This window comes from Gymnodraco acuticeps, unplaced genomic scaffold (assembly GCF_902827175.1).
Source record: "Gymnodraco acuticeps unplaced genomic scaffold, fGymAcu1.1, whole genome shotgun sequence".
In the NCBI taxonomy this organism is placed as follows: Eukaryota; Metazoa; Chordata; class Actinopteri; order Perciformes; family Bathydraconidae; genus Gymnodraco; species Gymnodraco acuticeps.
Window position 1 is genome coordinate 5,977,058 of NW_022990238.1, and position 18,555 is coordinate 5,995,612.

Consider the following 18,555-nt stretch of genomic DNA (forward strand, 5'->3'; position numbering starts at 1 on the left):
TTCAACTTCTTATTATTTAATTCATATAAAATATACACCTTGTAAAAGACCTATTGCATAACTAATTATAGAGTCTAATGAAACAACCTGGCATGGGCAGAAGTGTTCAGTGATAACATTCAACAATCTCAGTCAATAAAAACGGGATCACTCAATATTTGTAACTTTTATTTTATTTTTTTCTGGCATGTAAAGTACAAATAATTAAACAATTCCATGAAAAAGTCTTCAAGCGTCTTCAGCTGAAATCCCAGTAATAAATATCCTAGACTAAACTGAAAGGTTTATTTTTTTTTTCTTTGTTAAATTTTGACATTGTTCATTTGGTCATGTTTGGAAGTATGAGATTTTGAACTGTTTTGATCATTTTCACCTTTTGATTTGTTCTACCATTCCAGGAAAATGTAAGAAAAACATCACTAAGTTACTGCGTCCCCTCTTCTAAATAAATAGACACAAAATACAGTTGGTTGAGAAACAGAAGGACCACTCACCCCTTTACTCCCCTAGAGACACCCAAGAAAACCTTCCTGCAGCTTTTCTGAGCTCTGTAATATTGTTGCCGAAGGTCTTTGCTGGGTTTTTTAAACGCATCTCGGGACTAAAGAACATCTTAGTTTCAATTCAGATGATCTCAGTATTACAATGCTGTTACAGAAACAAACCCTTAATATCTTTTTTTTATCAACCCATCAGCATAAACAGGAAAGCATCTTGTGAGCTATCAAACCTAAGACATCCCTTTTTGTTCCTGGCTAGTTTTTGGACCATCAAATGTTCCAAAACCTCGCTACAGGGACTGTCCCATGTCTCAGGGGTTCATAGAGTGGTTGAAAAAACAAGACTGTGATTAGATTAAATAATTAAAAGATTTTCATTTAACAAGACAAACAGAACACAGGCAGTAAAGGCATAACATCTAGCACACAGCATGTATGTTTATACACTTCAATTAGTTAAATATAGCAGTGCATTCTTTGACTATGGAGAACGTTTCCAAATCGTACTTCTAAAGCTGTTTTTCTATTTGTCCCCCTTTTTAAGAAACGTAATGGTGTAACCACAATTTTGGCAAACTTAAAATCTTTTAAACTTGCAAATATAATGAAATAAACCATAAATATACACAAAACATACTTTATACGAGGCAATAATAATAATAATAATCATAATAAATAGTTTTTAAGTTAACAATAAGTTAAAACTACAAGCTTAAAGTCGCCCAAATAATACAAGTTTGTTGGCGCTATTTTGAATTTTTTCTGTTTAAATTATTTTATGTTGCAACAAAAGCTACCACAGACTTTTACAAACACAATTGAACACAGTTTGATTGAAATAAAAAAATCTAACTAAGTCTAAACTCTGCATACACTGTAAAACTGCAACTAATTAAATAATGAAGAAAAATAACAAACTGTACCCAATCAATGCAACCAAACATAATCTTTGACCCATGTGTGTTCTATATGGCAACATCAACAACACAAATACGCTAATTCAACAAGTGAGTCTTGATATGTAAATGAAATCAATAGGTTACAGGAAAGAAATGATATTTGAAATTGACATGGGCTAAAAACTGATGATATATTAGACAGTATTCCTTTCAAGGTCATTGAATTGCTCTATTGAGTCAGCCAAATATGCAGTTTCTTTGAGCTTTCATGGTCAGAGCACAAATTAGGGGCTAAGGAAGTGATTATGGAAATGTACAGATCAGACCTCTCATTGCTTGTTTTATTTTCTTAATGAGTCCGTTCATTTTAATGTTTTTGTCTGAACTTTTACTATTCCGCAAACCTTTTCAGTGTGACGTTTAATTTCTTTTTTTAAAAATATATATCATTTGATCTCAGTCAATATAAAAACAAAGCACATTGCACTTACTGTTCCATAGGAAAGTTTTTTTTGTCTTTTTAAATGAATATTGTTGTTGCTCAAGCAGTGTAGTACTGTTTCCTGCCATGGTCCTTGGCTCTCTACTGTACATCAGGTGTAGGTCTTGGTATCGACTGTATGAAAGGTCGTTTGGGGCTGTGGGTTTGGTTTGTGGGTTGACTGTACTACATCGGACATGACTGGGTAAACAACTCCAGCTGCAGTTCAACGTGGCCTGTTATCTAGGTTTTTTCTAACGTCTATCACTGATCTGACCAAGTGCTCAGTCCTATATTTCTTCCAATTTGCTCGACCCAAAATGGCTAGATTAGCCATTTTTGTGGTCATCTCCGGAAACGTCAGCGACAATCATTTAGAGTATTTCGGGGGGGAAACAGATCGAAAGATGCCAGAGTAAGTGGTGCAAAGTTAACGGTTTTAAAGGATTCAATTAGTCACAAAACAAAGCAGATGATATAAAGTTTGGGGGGGGAAACATTATAAGAATGCATCAAATTTGTACTTTGTCTGATTCATCGTAATTTATATTTTGATATGTTTTTTTCTATCATTCGGTGTGTGCATACAATTTGTGCAAATGGGATTGCTTGCAACTGTTTCATTTTAGCATTTGGTTTAGTGGTTATAGGATTTACTAATGCAAACTGATATGTGCAACTTAGATATTTAAAAGTAATGATAACGGAAATTGTAGAGGGTCCTTATTCAATAAATAACATAGATTTGTACAGCAATTACTCAGGGAATAATATAGTTAGTCTTAATTTATCCTTCTTGGTACTGACTTGCAAAGCAATTCTTTGGCAAAAATCAAATCTATCTAATCATAACGAGCCATGCTCAGTGTTCATATGAATCTGTATCACTGTTTGAATCTGCATTTTACCTTTTTCATTTGCAAGCAGCTATTCGTTTGTTCAGCTGAGCGATGAGCCGGTCTCACTGCAGCTTTGTCTGGGATTCTCAAGTCAAAGAACTTCACTTCACTGCACCATGGTGGAAGCAACACTGTACACAACTTCAGGACAAGAGATGAGAGTGTGTATAAGCACTAAGAAGTATAGATGTGTCTGTCAGGTTACATACTCAAGTGTTGAATTTAGCTTTTTTACATCTAATTTACTTTTGTTAGTTAATTTCAATTGTTGTGATATGCTTGAACGGTTAAGTTTGTATGAGATACGATGCTCCTTCGCCCCTTCCCTAAATCCCCACCCATACACCGCATGCTTATTCCCCCTTGCTCTGCAAAGATCAGAGGGTTTAAAATAAAGCCATGCGATGTCCCAATTTTTCCAAGCTTAAGAATCTGTAAAAATTCAGCACAAGGTCTTGTTCCTTTGTATGTATAAAAATAGATTTATCTCTAATGTAATCCTTTCAAAGAGATCGTCCTCTTTGGCTAACACAGCGTCATTTAGAAAAGCAAAAGCAAAAATGTCTTGAATATAGTTGACCTTATTTAATCTATTATCATGTGCAGATGTCTTGATATTGAAAGACATTAGCTCTCCCCACGGTAAATCGTAAGTCTGGTCTGTAACAGACGTTTCATCTAGACAGGTTGGCCTTAATGTTTCATCAAGGGTGCCATAAATAATTTTCATGCAATTGGGTTGGGGATATTTTGAGTAATGCTATTTTTGTGAAAGTGTCAAATAGATCTAAAGCAGATAAATAAATACCTTTCTGTTGTAAACAGATGTATTATTATGACACTTATTTGCAGGCTTGATGTTGTACAGTCATCTTTTAAGAGGGCAGGAGTACAATGTTTCTTGGAAGCTTTTAAGAGAATTTAGCGGTTTTAAATAAAACTGAGGAGCATTTGGCAAAGCTAGAGGAACTATTAATCTTTTTCCTCCAAGGATCAGTGATCATTTGAACATTGCCATATATTATCGCTCACACACGAGACTCTAAGTCAGTTTTAAATATTCAGTCACTTGGAACTGCAGTCCTACTAATCTGCTCTATGCATGTTGGTTCTGTAGATGTGCTCAACTGAATGGTAACAATTTGACCTAATTTATCCTGGGAGCTTCTATCTGTGCACTAGACTGAAGAATAATACCGGTGCTCTTGAGTTTTTGCTCATGTACGTTATATCTCTGCAGAGCAGCATAGACCATTGTTCAGTCAATGGGGTGTATTGTTTGACATTTTCTTCTGAGTTACTTGTAGCTGCTTCTTGGGTCTTAATCCCATTCAAACCATCAAATTCCTGCCTCCATTTATAGTTATTAATCTAAATCCTAGAAGTCCTGTCTTGCTGTAACTTTCATAATCAAAGCAAGAGCATTATAATTTGGATGTCTTGTATGCTTTGTTCTCTTGACGAAAGATGGCCTTTGTGTTAAAGGGATATCGCACCAAATCATGGCTGACAATTCCATCCAGAGTAAAAAGGCCTGTCGTTAATGTGCTGAGAAATACATTTCTTTGCAAAAAGTGAAAAAACACCGGTATTTTCCTCTGACGTGGCTGTGTTATGGTGAGCCGGTTTTCCCCTTGTACTCGTCGCACTCTCGCCCATTAGAGATTTACTAATGAACACTGTCACCATGGGAGCACTGCCACTCTGCTCTAAGTTCACAGACAGTCTGCTTGTGTTGAACCCATCCTAAGGATAGATTAGAATACAGGAACGTTTGCTATGTTTGACTTAATATATCTTCTAGTTATTGAACTGTGTTTCAGTGATACAGAAGTGTACTCTTAATGTTGTTTGGTGTGAGACTGTGAGGGAAAGAGGCATTCTGATGGCTTTCGGACTACTCTTTTCTGTGACCAGTTTTCATTGGTTAGCCTAAATCTTATTGGGTCTGAGCTAATCAGATATGGTAGAGGAACTGCTTTTACGCTAGGCACCACCTAATGCAGGTCAGGAAACAGTAGTCAACGTTTCTAGAAAATGCTTACATACTCGGCTATTATAACCACCTTAAATATTGAATATATAGTTATATTTTTAATAGACGTATATAAGAGAACACTGTTTTTTAATTTCATTTTCTTTGATCTAAAAAAATCGCTGATTCAAAATGCCCAAGTGTAAAAAAAGTGACTACATCCTCTCCAGCAAGATAATAGGAGAGATGGTGGGGTAAGAGTTTGGGTAAATTGCACATATTTGTTCATTTTAAATTTTTGATCGTTTTGTTCATCAGTTGTCATTATTTGCCTGAATTCAATCAAAGCACTCAGTACACATTCTCTGTCACATTCGTTAGACTGTCTCCTAAATAGATAGCTCTTGCTCCTACCCAACAAACCAGCTACGTACCCCTTCTAATTCAATCCAGGCAAATATAGGGAAGGACTAGCATGTTGTGTAAAGAGAAAATAAAAACTCCACTAGTGTGTTTGTTTGATACTCTGAATTGTGTATGCTTGCGCGTATGGATATGTTTGGTTATGTCTGTGCGTGTATGCCTGTATCTGCATGTCTGTGTTTGTGATAATATATTATGGATTTGTGTGTGAATGTGTCAGAGAGAGACTCAGTCCAGGCCCATGTAGAGTGATGTCGCAGGGAGCTCAGGGGGCTCCCTGCAGGTCGAAGGAGCTTGGTGCCCGCAGCCTCTCTCTCAGGCCTTGTGCTGCTTGCTGGTCTTGAAGGAAACCTGCAGCACGCGGTCGCCAAGGCGGTAGCCATTAAGGCTAGCGATAGCCATGGCAGCTTCATCGTAGTTGGTCATGGTGACGAAGCCAAAGCCCTTACATTTGTTGGTGGTGAAGTCACGGATGACCTTGACATTGGTGACTGCGCCGAATGGCCCAAAGAGCTGCCACAGGACGCTCTCGTCCGCCTCTGGGGACAGGTTGTACACAAAGATGCACCAGCCGGCTCCAGTTGGACCGGTAAGGTTGACGCCCGCAAGGCTGGTCATGCTGTCAATGGTGATGGGGGAGAATCTGGGGAAGAGAGTAGGAGAGCTACCATGGGTGTCATTCTGAAGTTCTACACAGAATCCAGTTCTCTATACTGTCTCTTATGGGCTTGTTTCTGTGAGAAGTGATAAAGATTGGAGTCGGGAGACTCTATCTCCATCCCCTCTGCTGTACAGTAAGTAGATAAATATGTGTGGGCACCGCAGTGGCTCCAAACTACCTGCTTTTATACAGAATTATACTGTGTGCCCTGAGACACTGACACCCACACACTGTGAATATTTTTCTCATTTTTCTCTGCTGACCAAAGCCTCTGGAATAATTAAACATGATTCACAATGTTCAACAGAAACCACAGTATTGAATAAAACACAGAAACCTAGAGAGGGATGAAAAGCAAATTCGAATCAAATCAAATCATACACAAACTGGAGCAAACAGAGGAGACGCAAACGGAATCTGGTATGTCCATGCTGGTGAAAAAAAGGGACATTAAAGCAACTGAAACTGACAATGTTAGTTCAGAAATAAATACATATAAATTATTTCTATTAATTGAAATGAAAAGAACGAAAAGGTTAAACAAAGTCATGCCAGAATACCCTGCTGTTAGAAGCTTGCATCATTGCATTACTGATAGTATTTTGTTGTCTAGGCTGCTTCTGTAACATGGTTTATATGGGCAGTGGGTATTAAGAATTGTGGCCATTTGATCTGATTTCGAGATGAAGTCAGCAGGTGGTATTCCAGGCACTTTGTTTGAGGTTTTAATTTGGCATGGATGCTTTTGAAAATACACCTTTGGCATTTACCTCTTGACTCCGTAGCTGGCGTTTAGTAAATTGTCGAGTCTGCAACGCAAGAGGGAAAATGAAGGGGATGCAAAAGTTAGTTATGAGATCTACAAGGAAGGGGGGCTTTCAGTCAACATGTTGTTTCTTCAGCGGCCTCCAGAGGGCATCCTCCACTGCATCGCAGTCCCAAACCATCCAACCACAAACTGATGGCGTCTAAAAAAACTCCTGTGAGTATGTCTCAGCTGGTATTTATTGTTTGTCGAGTTCGGTTGGTTAAACTCCAAAATAGATCCCCCTTTAACAAAATCTGTATCCTAGGCCATTTCACATCTACTGATAAAAAGTAATTAGCCATAATGAATAAGTTAGCATGCCCTGATCTACAATTGTTTATGAGGTTATATAAACATATTTACTTCTGAAAGCCTTTGAACCTTTATTCAAAAATATCAATGTATAGATGTGGCCGACATCTGACAATTTCACTCTATATTATGCCCATTATGTTGTAAAGACAAACTTTAAAGGTTCAGAGTCATTCTTCCTAAACCAGTATTTATTTAGCTTTGTTGTTTTGTTTTTTAAATTGTATTTGGAAAAGTCTGGTCTCTTACATTGGTTTTGAGCTGTTATTTGGATCTGGTCCCTTTCCAAGTGAAGGGATCATGCTGCAGTTTCAAAGAAAGTCAGAGAGAAAGAGTGAGAAGGAGGGACAATGCAATATTGCCAATTCCTTCTGTACTGTAAAGCAATAATATTGCTTCAAGGAACAATTTGTTAGTATAGACAGAAACGGTTGTTTTGAATTTGAATTTCTTTTGAATACACATTTTCCCACTTGCTGTTTGTGGGGCGTGCGACTTCATCTGATATGCCTTAGCACTCTTAGGTGGTGTGAGTCTGCCGGAGGTTCAGTACCTGAAACGCTGAGTCTGGTGGTGCAGCGGACCTGTGTAGCGGCGGGCAGCAGTCTGGTACAGCTGAGTCAGTAAGGCCTGGCCTGTCTTCTGGCTGGGGTTGTTGGCAAACTTGACAGTGATGGGCTCCGCGGCCCCCAAAGGCTTCTGTCCGTTCAGACCTTTGATGGCCTCCTCTGCCTCATTGCGCTTATCAAACCGGATGAAGCCCACTCCTCGTGATATGCCTGCTCCGATTTAGAATAAGAAAAAAATGTTACTACCTTGGCATCCATGACGGTTTCTGCCTAACAGTCTTTCTTACAGACATGGAATGGCTTTTTCGTGGGACATGATGTAAGGCCTTACCTGTGACTTGGTCCACTAGGATACGGGATGTGATGATGCGACCGTATTGGGAGAACAGCTGCTCCATGTCCTTCTGGTTCATGGTTTTGGGGAGTCCACTCACGTAAAGGTTGGCATCACGGATGGAAGCCGAGCTTGGCCGGGCATATGATACCTTTAACACCAACAAAAAAAAACATTTGATTACATTTATGTACCCCAAAATCACAAAGTTTCAGATGGCTTAAATTAGGGAAACATATTGAAAAAAAACAGATGTCATTGGAGTGTCAACAAATATTCTCCTTTTTTCCTCTTTCTCTTAAATATCTGTTGACCCACACTCATACTGATCATCAGCTAACACGCCTAAGTGTAAGCTTTGTTTTGCACTGAAAAGCATCAGTTAGTTGATGTATTTTGCCTGAAATCACTGGTGGCTTAATTAGTGCACAGCCATTTTTGGTGTGTCTGTGCTTATATCCCTTATGGTTCTCTGTTGGTCTACTTTCGTACTGCAGATAAATATTGAATTGATTGTTTTAAAAAGGGCACAAAAACATTCTTGTTTTTGTGTTTATGGGAGCATGCGAACACATGTGTGACAGATAATCCAGTTCAGTGTATTGTTGGAAGTGCTGTGATTGTGTGTGATGGAGAGACAGAGTGAGTGTTGTGTGAGATAGGCTGAGCTGTCCTGCCTCTTTCCTTTGTCTCTATCCTCTGGGGGAGAAATGCTCCACTGGCAAACAGCACACAATGTAAGGGCATCACAAGACTTGCAAGATCCTCGAAAACTTGAAAACACTGACACACACACACACACACACACACACACACACACACACACACACACACACACACACACATACACACACACACACACACACACACACACACACACACACACACACACACACACACACATTTCTTATATGCATATGTATTGGTGTGACAAATATACATATTAGCGAATTGTACTATTTTAAGACAGCTGTAATCTGATTTGCTTAGGCACAAAGAAAGCTTTGAATTTGAATTAAAAGGACTTGTATATTATCTTTCAGATGAATACAGGTGTTCTGATTTTATCCGTCACTACTGAACACCAGTGTCTATTGTGTACACAGACGGACTGTGTGAGCAGGAGGGTTGTGTGGTGCAGTGATTAGGGTGTTCTGGGTGAGTCAGGGGGGAGTCGCTGTGTTCCGGGACCAGAGGCTGCCCTATAATTAACCCTCTCCCTGTCGCTCCCACAGTACAGATGGTGCCTGAAGCCCATATGGCCTCTAATCCTGTCATTGGCATTCTGCTCTCCGAGCTACCCCCTACCCTTTCACTGCTGCCCCCCCCCCTCCCTCACAGCGCCGCCCCTCTTTATTTAAGCATTCTGTAAAATCCGATAAAACTATGCTTTTGAGCAGAGGAGTTATTTTTTAACACTGGAGAATAAGGAAATACAAATGTAATTTAAAGATCAAGTGATGTATGTATAGATACATTGAATGATTATTGAATGTCATAACATAAGATTAACATCAACACCTTTTCTACATGGTTGTTCCAGAGTCAGAAATAATTTTATTTGTGCACAATATTTTGCACGCAGGATATTTCATAATTATGAAATGATGAAACCCAAATCCAGCTCTTGACTTCCTCATTAAAGCTAGTTTTTTCAGTCAGCCGTTCATCAGAATTAAAGTCCCTCTTCATGGACAGCTGTTGGAAGATCACCTGCTCTGCTTTCTCAGAGATTTGATTTCTCAATCCTGCAGTTCTGTCTGAATCTTTGATCTACTTAGGGGGATGGAAGGAAGTGGTGTCTTTATAATATGCCCCCTCTTTCCCTCATCTGATTTTGGGACAAAGAAGGCCCCTAATTAGCCTGGATAAGAGGCAGATGGGGTAACCAGGACTGACCCTAGTGCACCACAGCCTGCCTTCCTAATTACATTTCCATCACAATAACCTCTGCATGCTGTCGGCCTCTTGCTTTCTGACCTCCACACTCTCCTGCTCTTTTCACCCTTTCTCTACTTCCTTTGTTCTGGCGACCGCTCCCTTCTGCCTCCTCCTCCCCATTTTCCTCCCCTCCCTCTGTCACGTCTGTCGCCACCTCTCTTAGCAACCCCACCCCGCCCCCCTCACACCCTTGACACAATCTCGACTTCCTTTCTTTTTGTCTTGCGCGGTTTGAAGAATGCTTAAGAAAAAAAATGCGATTATTGTAGAAAGCTCACCTTGATTGTTTTAGTCTGCAGCTTGAGACCATTCAGTGTGTTGATGGCCTTATCTGCATCGTTTGGATCCACATAGTTTACGAAACCATATCCCAAACTCTGACCTGGAGACAAAGAAAGACCCCCTGAAATGTCAGTGATTTTAAGAGCCAGTCGTAAAGTTATTTTTTTCCGGATGTGGACAAAGAGTAGTACCTGTTATCTTGTCTCTGACCAGCTTGCAGGACTCGATCTCTCCAATGCTGCCAAACAAACTTTTGAACTCTTCCTGGGTCATGTTCTGAGGCAGATAGTTGACGATCAGGTTGGTTTTGCTGTCGTCTGTGGAGCCATTGGTGCTAATGACTGGACCGTTTGGCAGACTGGTTCCGCTTGGACCGTTGGACACCTGGGTTTCCATGGTGCTGATTATCTGCTGAGGAAGAGGGTGGGGTTAGATTCATAATTCACAAAGAGACAGAAAAGGAGTGTTTTTTCACATAAACTATACACACAAGACACGCGCACAGACTGTCCACTCTGTCACTGTCAGAGGGAAAGGTCAGAAATCAGCATTGCTAAAATGGAGATGGATACACGGTTTGATTCATTATCTCCCCTCCCCCACTTTTACCCCATCTTCCCCTTCTCTCGCTCCCTGCCTCTGGTCCTGCAGATGTCACAGTCCCTTTTTCCTTACTTCTCCCCTCCCCCTATCTCTTCCAGGGTCAAACACCATTACATCATTACACAGGGATGGATAATAGTGATGGTGGTGTGTGAGGCTGGGGGAGTTTGACGGTGCCAGTGGTTTACGAGATGACGGACAAAAGGAGGGTTGTGTTAAAGAGATTTACAGGAAATAAGGAATATCACGGTTTGGTAGAAAAATAAGGTTGAATTACACTTGTGTTCCCAAGATCTTGTTCAGATGTCTTTGTGGTCAGATGACTTATTTTTGTAAGTAGAGTAAAGGCGTTGGTTAGTGCACAGTATAGTGTTTGTGTTGCTCTGGAGTACACCGTGTTGCTTAATTTGATCCACAGCGGCTCCTCAAGCAACATCTGTGTTGCCAAAAACAAAACTTCCTGCTCCACTTTCCCTTTCCTCTCAACACCCACTTCTCTGTGTCTTGATCATTATCTCTGGTGTAAATCTACATGGAAAATCACTGCAAACTCTGTATTTTAAACTAAGGACAGATCATTTCAAGGTGTTTGTCGTCTTGTTCCTAAGTGTGATGCTAATGTTTTAACGCTGCAGTGATTTGATTTGAAGATTTGAAGAAATAACTAAATGTTCAGACTTATTATCAAAAATATGTATACATCCTATTTTCTTGTGCACATTAAATGAAAGGACAAGTCTTTTTTTTCATTTGCATCTGTGTTATTTTCATGTTCAAACATCATTTGATTAAATATTGAATTCATTGCACATGTCATCGTAAATAAGCATGTTTATATTTAGGTTATCGTTGTTGGCTCATGCAAATAAAATTGGCCTCTTTAACATTACTGTGTGTGCATTTGAAGTACATTTTACAGTTGACTGTATCAAAATGCCTGTATCCTTTTTTATTTTTTAAATAAAAGTGTGGGGTGTCTGGATATACAATTGAAATGCATAAACAGTTTGGTAGTATTCCCATTATATAAATTGTTCTGTCAGATTCTTGGTTTGATCCATTGGAGCTTGGAGATTTATGTATGTCAATAAAGTTTAATAAATCTCCTCTGACTGCAAGTAAAAAAGGGATTTCATTTTTATCTATTATCATTAATTATATTTGAAGGTTTTCCTTTATTGGATTTTTTTTGATTACTTCCCGAGATAACTAACAATAAGCTTTTACTTTTATAAGTATTTCTCTTTTTATGTTAACCGCAGAATGATCACAATTAATAATTTTCTGTCAGGTTGTTAATTGAATTCCCAGCTCACCATCTCTTGTGAATCCACCACTGTTTTGTGAGTACAGGATTTGTTTACTGTGTTACCATCACATTGCTAAAATAATTCATTTGTTTCAGATCTATATGTCTATATGTCTCTCTTTTTTCCAGCGTCTGTGGATGGGGTTTGTCTAACCTGGATTTTCTCCTCGTCTCTGTAACCTGCTCTTGCTTTGAGCCTCACCTCGACTCTGGTTGCCCAGGTAACAGCCCCTCAAAGACTGCATTGTTTCTAATGGCTGAATGGCTTTCTTACTTTCAGTGTGTTTGTCTCTGTGCTTGTTAGGAGCAGATATGCAGGTCAGACATGTCTTCCTCTGTGTCTAATAGTATATGGCTTTGTGGAAGCAGGGAATATCAGTAAGTCAAATAGATAATGACAAGGGGAGAAGGAGCACGGTGAGAGAGTAAAGACAGCCTAAACATAAAACTCTTCAGACATATCTACACACAAAGGCATTGCAACGTAGATAGCAATCTGTCACAAGATTTTCATGCACCGCTTAAATGCCTGCCGACTATCTTTTTTCATTAGGAATTATGAAACATTTAACATGTAAAAAAGGTTGAATCGAGGTGTTGTTTTTGTGCGATGTGATACATCTGACTAACAGGAATATGAGCAACTGAAAATGGCCTAGATATGACAAAAAGCATTTTATAGGGAGAAAAAAAACATATTAGGGCAAATTTGACTCGCCAGCTGAAATAACCCTCAACATGGCAGAACACACATCCCCAGTGAACAGTGTGACGTTATATAACTCACAGACCCACAGAGTACACGCTGAGAGTGGCTGACACAAGCAACAACTAAGATTACGATTCACATACAGGAATAGAGAGAAACAGCTTTCTTTTAAACAAACAAAAAAATATAGAAAATCTGAGTTTTTTTAATATTTAGGCCATTGTATTTATAAAAAATAACTAATAGTCTAGCGTTTGGTTTGCAGTAAACAATTTACAATGACAGTGACACAACAAATCATTGGGAAGCTGCAGCCTACAATTGCATTAATAATACGCCCAGTTTAGATGTACTCCCGCTTCAGACTCCAGACATTTTCGACCAGTGAAGACAATGAAAATGTCCACCCAGGAGCAGCTTGTAACCGACATTCCAGTGTGGAATATATATGGTTTAGGATCTTTGTTGCTTCTCTCTCTCAAAAAATGTCTTGTTTACTTACTAAAATGGACAGAAAACTGCAATAAAAATATATTGTTTTTAGAAATCATCTTTCAAAATTCCTAAAAGATTCCATGTTGTTATGGTAGCACTTGTGTCCCACACTGCTTTTTTTCTATTTTGGGGTTCTGTGAGATCTCCCTTAATATTTAATGTACTGCATCAGCATCGCCCACACATGGTCCCAGACTCGCACGCAAACAAGAGCCCTGCCTCCTCTGCCAAACACATGAACCCAGACTTGCACGCAAACAAGAGCTCTGCCTCCACTGCCAAGCACACGTACCACCTACACTGTACACTAGCATTACATGACTAAATGTAAATGCAGCCACTGTTCTCTGTCTTCTGATATAAACCACTTTCCTCAATTCATTTCTGCTCCAAATGCAGCACAGCACTGGAGGCTATAATGCATTGAAGAGTAATCGTCTCCCAGTTATAACATGAGATATGCCACATTATATTTTACAATACACGTAGAATCACATTTTAAAAGTGATATTAAGACAGAAAATGACATTGTCACCATCAAGATTTTGTTTTGGCACACAGAAAAGAGAAAGGGCGTGCTACATTTTAGGCTTATTGTAGGTTTAAATTCATGTGATGTATTCATGTGAAAAAAGTACGACAATTATCTAAACAAAGTGAATCATGAATCCAAATAAACACTGAAGGAATCCACCTAGATATTTCTAACCAACAATGCTGATAATGATTTCTCCTTCCTTTTCTCTAGTCCACTTTATGATGCATTATATAAAGATTTTTTGTCTGGAAGGCATGATTTAAAACTAAAAGCTAGACTGAAGTGTAAATGAGCCCTCTAAATAACACAGATTAGAGGATTATCTCAAACAAAGGGCATTAGCCATACTCTGCAGCTTAAGGGATCATGGTGGCAGCTGTAAAACAACAGGACGACAGGAGTCACAGCCCATGTCAGCCATGCACTGAGGCTCCATCCCATTCTCCGCTCTGCAGACTAAGAAGAAAAGATTTCTAAAATATTTCAGCTCTCTCAGTATGTGCTGCTTTGATAAGATTGGAGCAGACAACGTCAAAGGCTCAAGGAGACAAATGTGTCCTGCAAGTGCTTGTAGCATGCGGGGTGCTATCCAGCGTGCTGAAAAAGGGAGTGGCTTTCGGACGGTGTGCTGTGAGGCCAAAGAGGCCCGAGAATCAAGCAAAGACCATCGAGTCGTTTTATTTCGTTAACTTTGAAAACGTTTTCATTCGAGAAATTAAGGAATAAATTACTTTTGCGGATATTTAAATATGGCAGATGCAAAACATAATCCCTCGATTCCTCTTGTTTTTGTATTTAGCCCCCCTTTTTTTAAAGGGCAAGACTTGTAAGCTCTGCAGGCATTCATGAAGCGGAGCGCCTTTTTGCTGAATAAACGTATTGAAACGACCAAACAAAAGAGCCACCCGTTCCTCCTCTTCTGCCTCGCAGAGGCTATGGCAGCACTATGAATATTAATGTAAACAGTGGCGCTTTGTGTCGTGGCCAGGGGCTGCAGGACTCTCCGGGAACAATGACTGTTACAGTTGCCAGCCACAAGTCAAAAACGCCAGGATAGTTCAATAAAAAATGCTAAATTACAAGATATTTATTTGCTGATTTGATCGTTTTTATTGATAAAATTAATAGCCTTTTTTCAGTATTTTTTAAATCGAGATAACTGCCTTTACTCTAGAGGGAATGGACACTATTATACATAATGTCAGAGAAATCACAAGTTGTTCGATTAATTTAAACCTTTTTGTGGTCATAATATAGAAAATGTATGATCAACATTTGTTACCTAAGAACAAAACAGACTATTTTGCCGTCTCAGAGATAGATGGTTACATTCACTTCTTTCTTCCCTAGGCTTTGTATTTATTGCTGATAATTACATGAAGTCGTTGGCAACAGGAGTCAATTAACCGCTTACATAACATAATTACATTTAACGTCTCCTATAAGTTAGACAGGGCCATGTCTTCACTGTAAAAAAGAATACTCATTGAAGCCGTTTTATTGTTTTATATTGTATACAGAATATAAATGTCCTCTAACCTTTCAAATCATCAGCCATTACATATAATTCAATTTTTTTTAATGCAACATCAAGTAACATTTAGACTGCTTTACAGTGATGGCCTCGGCTGCCCTTGTCCTTGAATTGTGTAAGTACCTTGGATAGGTTATCTGACTCAACGCTTTTATTTGCTTGGCACTGCGGTACAGGCATGGAGGACTGCGGACATGTGGAGGGGAGCTACAGCTACCGTCGATTCTGTCTAGGCCTGCAGGGATTGTCCCTTGCAGGTAATGCACAACAAAGAGAACAAATAAAACTGGGATTGAAAATGTGTCAAGTGGACAGTCAGAGGCTCACAGATGATGAGTGTCGTCCACCCCCATTTTGCATATCTTTCCAAGGAATATTCAGACCATTTCAAATTCAGTGATGTGAGACTTTAAAGTTGTTTATGGGTCCAACTCCATCTCTCACATCCTGTTCCTACTATGTGTTAAATAATTAATCTTGTGTACTATTAGTCATAGACTGAACACCCTGACATTCTACCGTGTGTGGATATACTTCCAATTAATTCAATATTATAAAAAACTATTCGACTCAATAAATTGAGGGATTTTACATTTTACACTTCATGGGTTTTTAACACCTGCTTGTGATTTTAAGGTTGGACCGAGGCTACATCTTTTTTTCCTGGCTTTTACAATTTAAATGCAAATGTGTCTTAATTACTCTGCTTGAATAAACAAATTGTGTTGTCAACCAGCATGTCAAGAGGTAAATCGGAGTGGGCCTTTTGCGGCTTCAAGGCCCTCGTTTGGTGCTTAAATCCAGCAGAGACACGCCCAATCCGGCCGTCGGCTCAGAGCAAAGCTAATTTATCACCGCTCACATCCCTTTCATCCGACACGCGCAACGCAAGCATGGCCATCTTGTACGTTTGCGATACTTGGAAGAAATGTGCTTAAAATGGAGATGTCAGTGTGCGTCCTTACTGTCACGGCCTCAGAGGTTTCCAGCCCATTTACTCGGTCGCATCGCAACGAGAACCCTGAGGAATTCGGACTTTGTCTGATTCAATGCAAACCAATGGATGCGTAATCTCCCTCCTCCCCCTCCCCCTCCCGGAGTGACTCGACCCTTTTTTCCTGTGCCTTGCTGGATGGGCCCTCAGCCTCCGAGGCATCATGTTTTGTCTCAGAAAGCCGTATCCAACATCCTTGTGCTGCACCAGCAAATAAAGCAAATCCTCCCCCACTGAACCCAGTGCCTCGTCGCCTCTCTCCATCACCATCACAGTAATCTTGCGGAATTCCTAAACCTCTATAGCCTACTCGGGAAACATTTTTGCAAATATCATCAAAGCTTCGACATTTAAGCACTCGTATCGGCTGTGATACATAAACGCAAAAAGCTGTGCTATCTAAAATGGCAGGATAACGACTTTATCCATCGCCCATGATGACTGCAGGCTGGAACGCAGCCGGCATGGCGCATCACTCAGTGTGAGATTTCTAATTGCCACTATCGATCGTTAATCTTATCATAAGAATACGGCATTGCATAGGCTAAAGGACAAACACGTATTACGCTAATCTCAAAGATCCTCTATGCTTTGGCATGTGGGCATAGCCATGAAGCTCCGCTAAAAAGACATTTGTTTCCACAAGGAATATATCAATAGGCTAATAAGAAATACATCTGTGTATAGCTACATCTCACCACATTGCATTGCAGTTCAAAACACATCCAACATAAACACACAACGTAAGCATGCTGCCACAACAACTCTTTCACAAATATAAGAGAAGAGTAATACGTACAGTAACCATTCTTGACGTACAATGAAAGAATTCTAGGTCCTTCCTTCCACTGGTCTTGAAGCTGGATGCTGAGTCTTAATGTGTTATTTGGCCTTTTTTTGTATTATATGGCCCTTCTGCCAGGAGTCCAAATGAAAAGAAAAAAAAGAAAAAAGGAAAAAAAGACAATCTTTGCCAGGGAATCTCAGCCCACTGAGATTGTAGGTGTCCTCTATAGGATGAAAATGAGGAGAAAGGGGTTTTCTACTGGATGATGATGAGGGAGAGTGTTCTCTCCGAGTGGCGTGGGCGATGGTTCAGAAAAAAGAGAAGCAGTGATCCTCAGCAGGGTGTGTCCAGGGGAGGGTGTTCTGGTTCTGCTGTTTTTATGTGTATTTCCCTGCTCCTCTTGCACTCTCCTTCTGTGCCTCTGCTGCAATGTTCTTCTTTTATGCGTCCTCCTGGCTGGCAGAGCGCGCTGCTGATTGGCTAATTGTGCAGGGAGGGTACTACATGGCAGCCATTGCAATGCGCTCCTCTCCCATTATCCCCTTCAGGAGAGATCACCAAGAGCCCCCCCTCCCCTCCCTCTTCCATCCCTGCCCTTCCATCTCTCCACTCCCTTTTTCTCGCTGCCCTTCCTTTCTTCCTGCCCCCCTCTTCACACACACACACACACACACACACACACACACACACACACACACACACACACACACACACACACACACACACACACACACACACACACACACACACACACATACATACACACACACATGCAGAGCGCAGTGAATGGGGCTCCACCTGCACTTTGAAAACAGATGGGTGCAGCAGAAGATAGCAGACTTGTCTTTCTCATTCCCCACACTTTACACTCACTTCTCCCACAGCACAGCCCCTTCCTTTCTCTCTAATTCTCCATTTACGTTTCTGTCTGAAACCATAGCAAACAACTTCACTCCTTTGGTCTTTGTCTTTGCAAATAAAAGCTATTTTGAGTGTAGATTGGCAGACTTTCTGAGTACACATTCTCGACTGACATTCACAGAATTGTAGCAATAGGAGTAAAGACGCAAAATATGCAATAATTGGATGGGAATTGTGGCTACAAACAAAGCATTTCATCCATGATGTGACTAATGGGTGGATGATTTCTGGACCTCTCATATGCAAGGCAGATGGCTAGCTATAGGGTCAGGTGCAGACATGAGAATAACAAATTAGATACCCCCTGAATTCATTAATGTCTATTCAGTGAAAAGTTTAAAAAGGTGCAGTTGTAGTTCTGACCAGGCTGCGCTGAATGATCTCTTTTCTTTACTTTTTCAACAGAACTGTAGCCAGCAGTGATTTTTGTCTTATTTTATGACATCCCAATATCCCCTTCCTGAAGAGTTCTGGACCCTCTCGGCCCACCTCCTACTGCTCCCTCCTGTGTGGTGAGTGCTCACTGAGACATGCTGTTTGGGCTCATCTATAATGCATCCCCCTGCCCCGGGACATCATGT

The 18,555-nt window shown here is 40.1% G+C and overlaps 1 protein-coding gene across 10 annotated transcripts; it reads right to left on the bottom strand.

The window, feature by feature from the left end:
• Positions 1–151: 151 nt before the first annotated feature.
• Positions 152–17,490, bottom strand: elavl3 (ELAV like neuron-specific RNA binding protein 3). Of its 10 annotated transcripts, none has more exons than XM_034220404.1 (8): positions 17,066–17,490; positions 10,276–10,492; positions 10,081–10,184; positions 7,859–8,012; positions 7,512–7,740; positions 7,208–7,261; positions 6,609–6,647; positions 152–5,820 (listed from the first exon to the last, which is right to left on the bottom strand). In XM_034220404.1, the coding sequence occupies exons 1-8, from the start codon at positions 17,072–17,074 to the stop codon at positions 5,493–5,495; spliced, it is 1,134 nt and encodes a 377-aa protein (XP_034076295.1). In that variant the 5' UTR covers positions 17,075–17,490; the 3' UTR covers positions 152–5,492. The 10 variants fall into 10 exon arrangements, with proteins under 10 accessions (XP_034076295.1, XP_034076291.1, XP_034076287.1 ...); XM_034220400.1 differs by having other exon boundaries at positions 152–5,841; XM_034220396.1 differs by having other exon boundaries at positions 152–5,841; positions 10,081–10,205.
• Between the last annotated feature and the right edge of the window lie 1,065 nt (positions 17,491–18,555).

Coding starts and splice junctions, on each gene's coding strand:
- elavl3 (XM_034220395.1), bottom strand. Junction 10,206..10,275: donor GGTCAGAGACAAGATAACAG/GTACTACTCTTT, acceptor CTGACATTTCAG/GGGGTCTTTCTTTGTCTCCA. Junction 5,842..6,608: donor GCCAGCTACGGAGTCAAGAG/GTAAATGCCAAA, acceptor CACCCATGGTAG/CTCTCCTACTCTCTTCCCCA.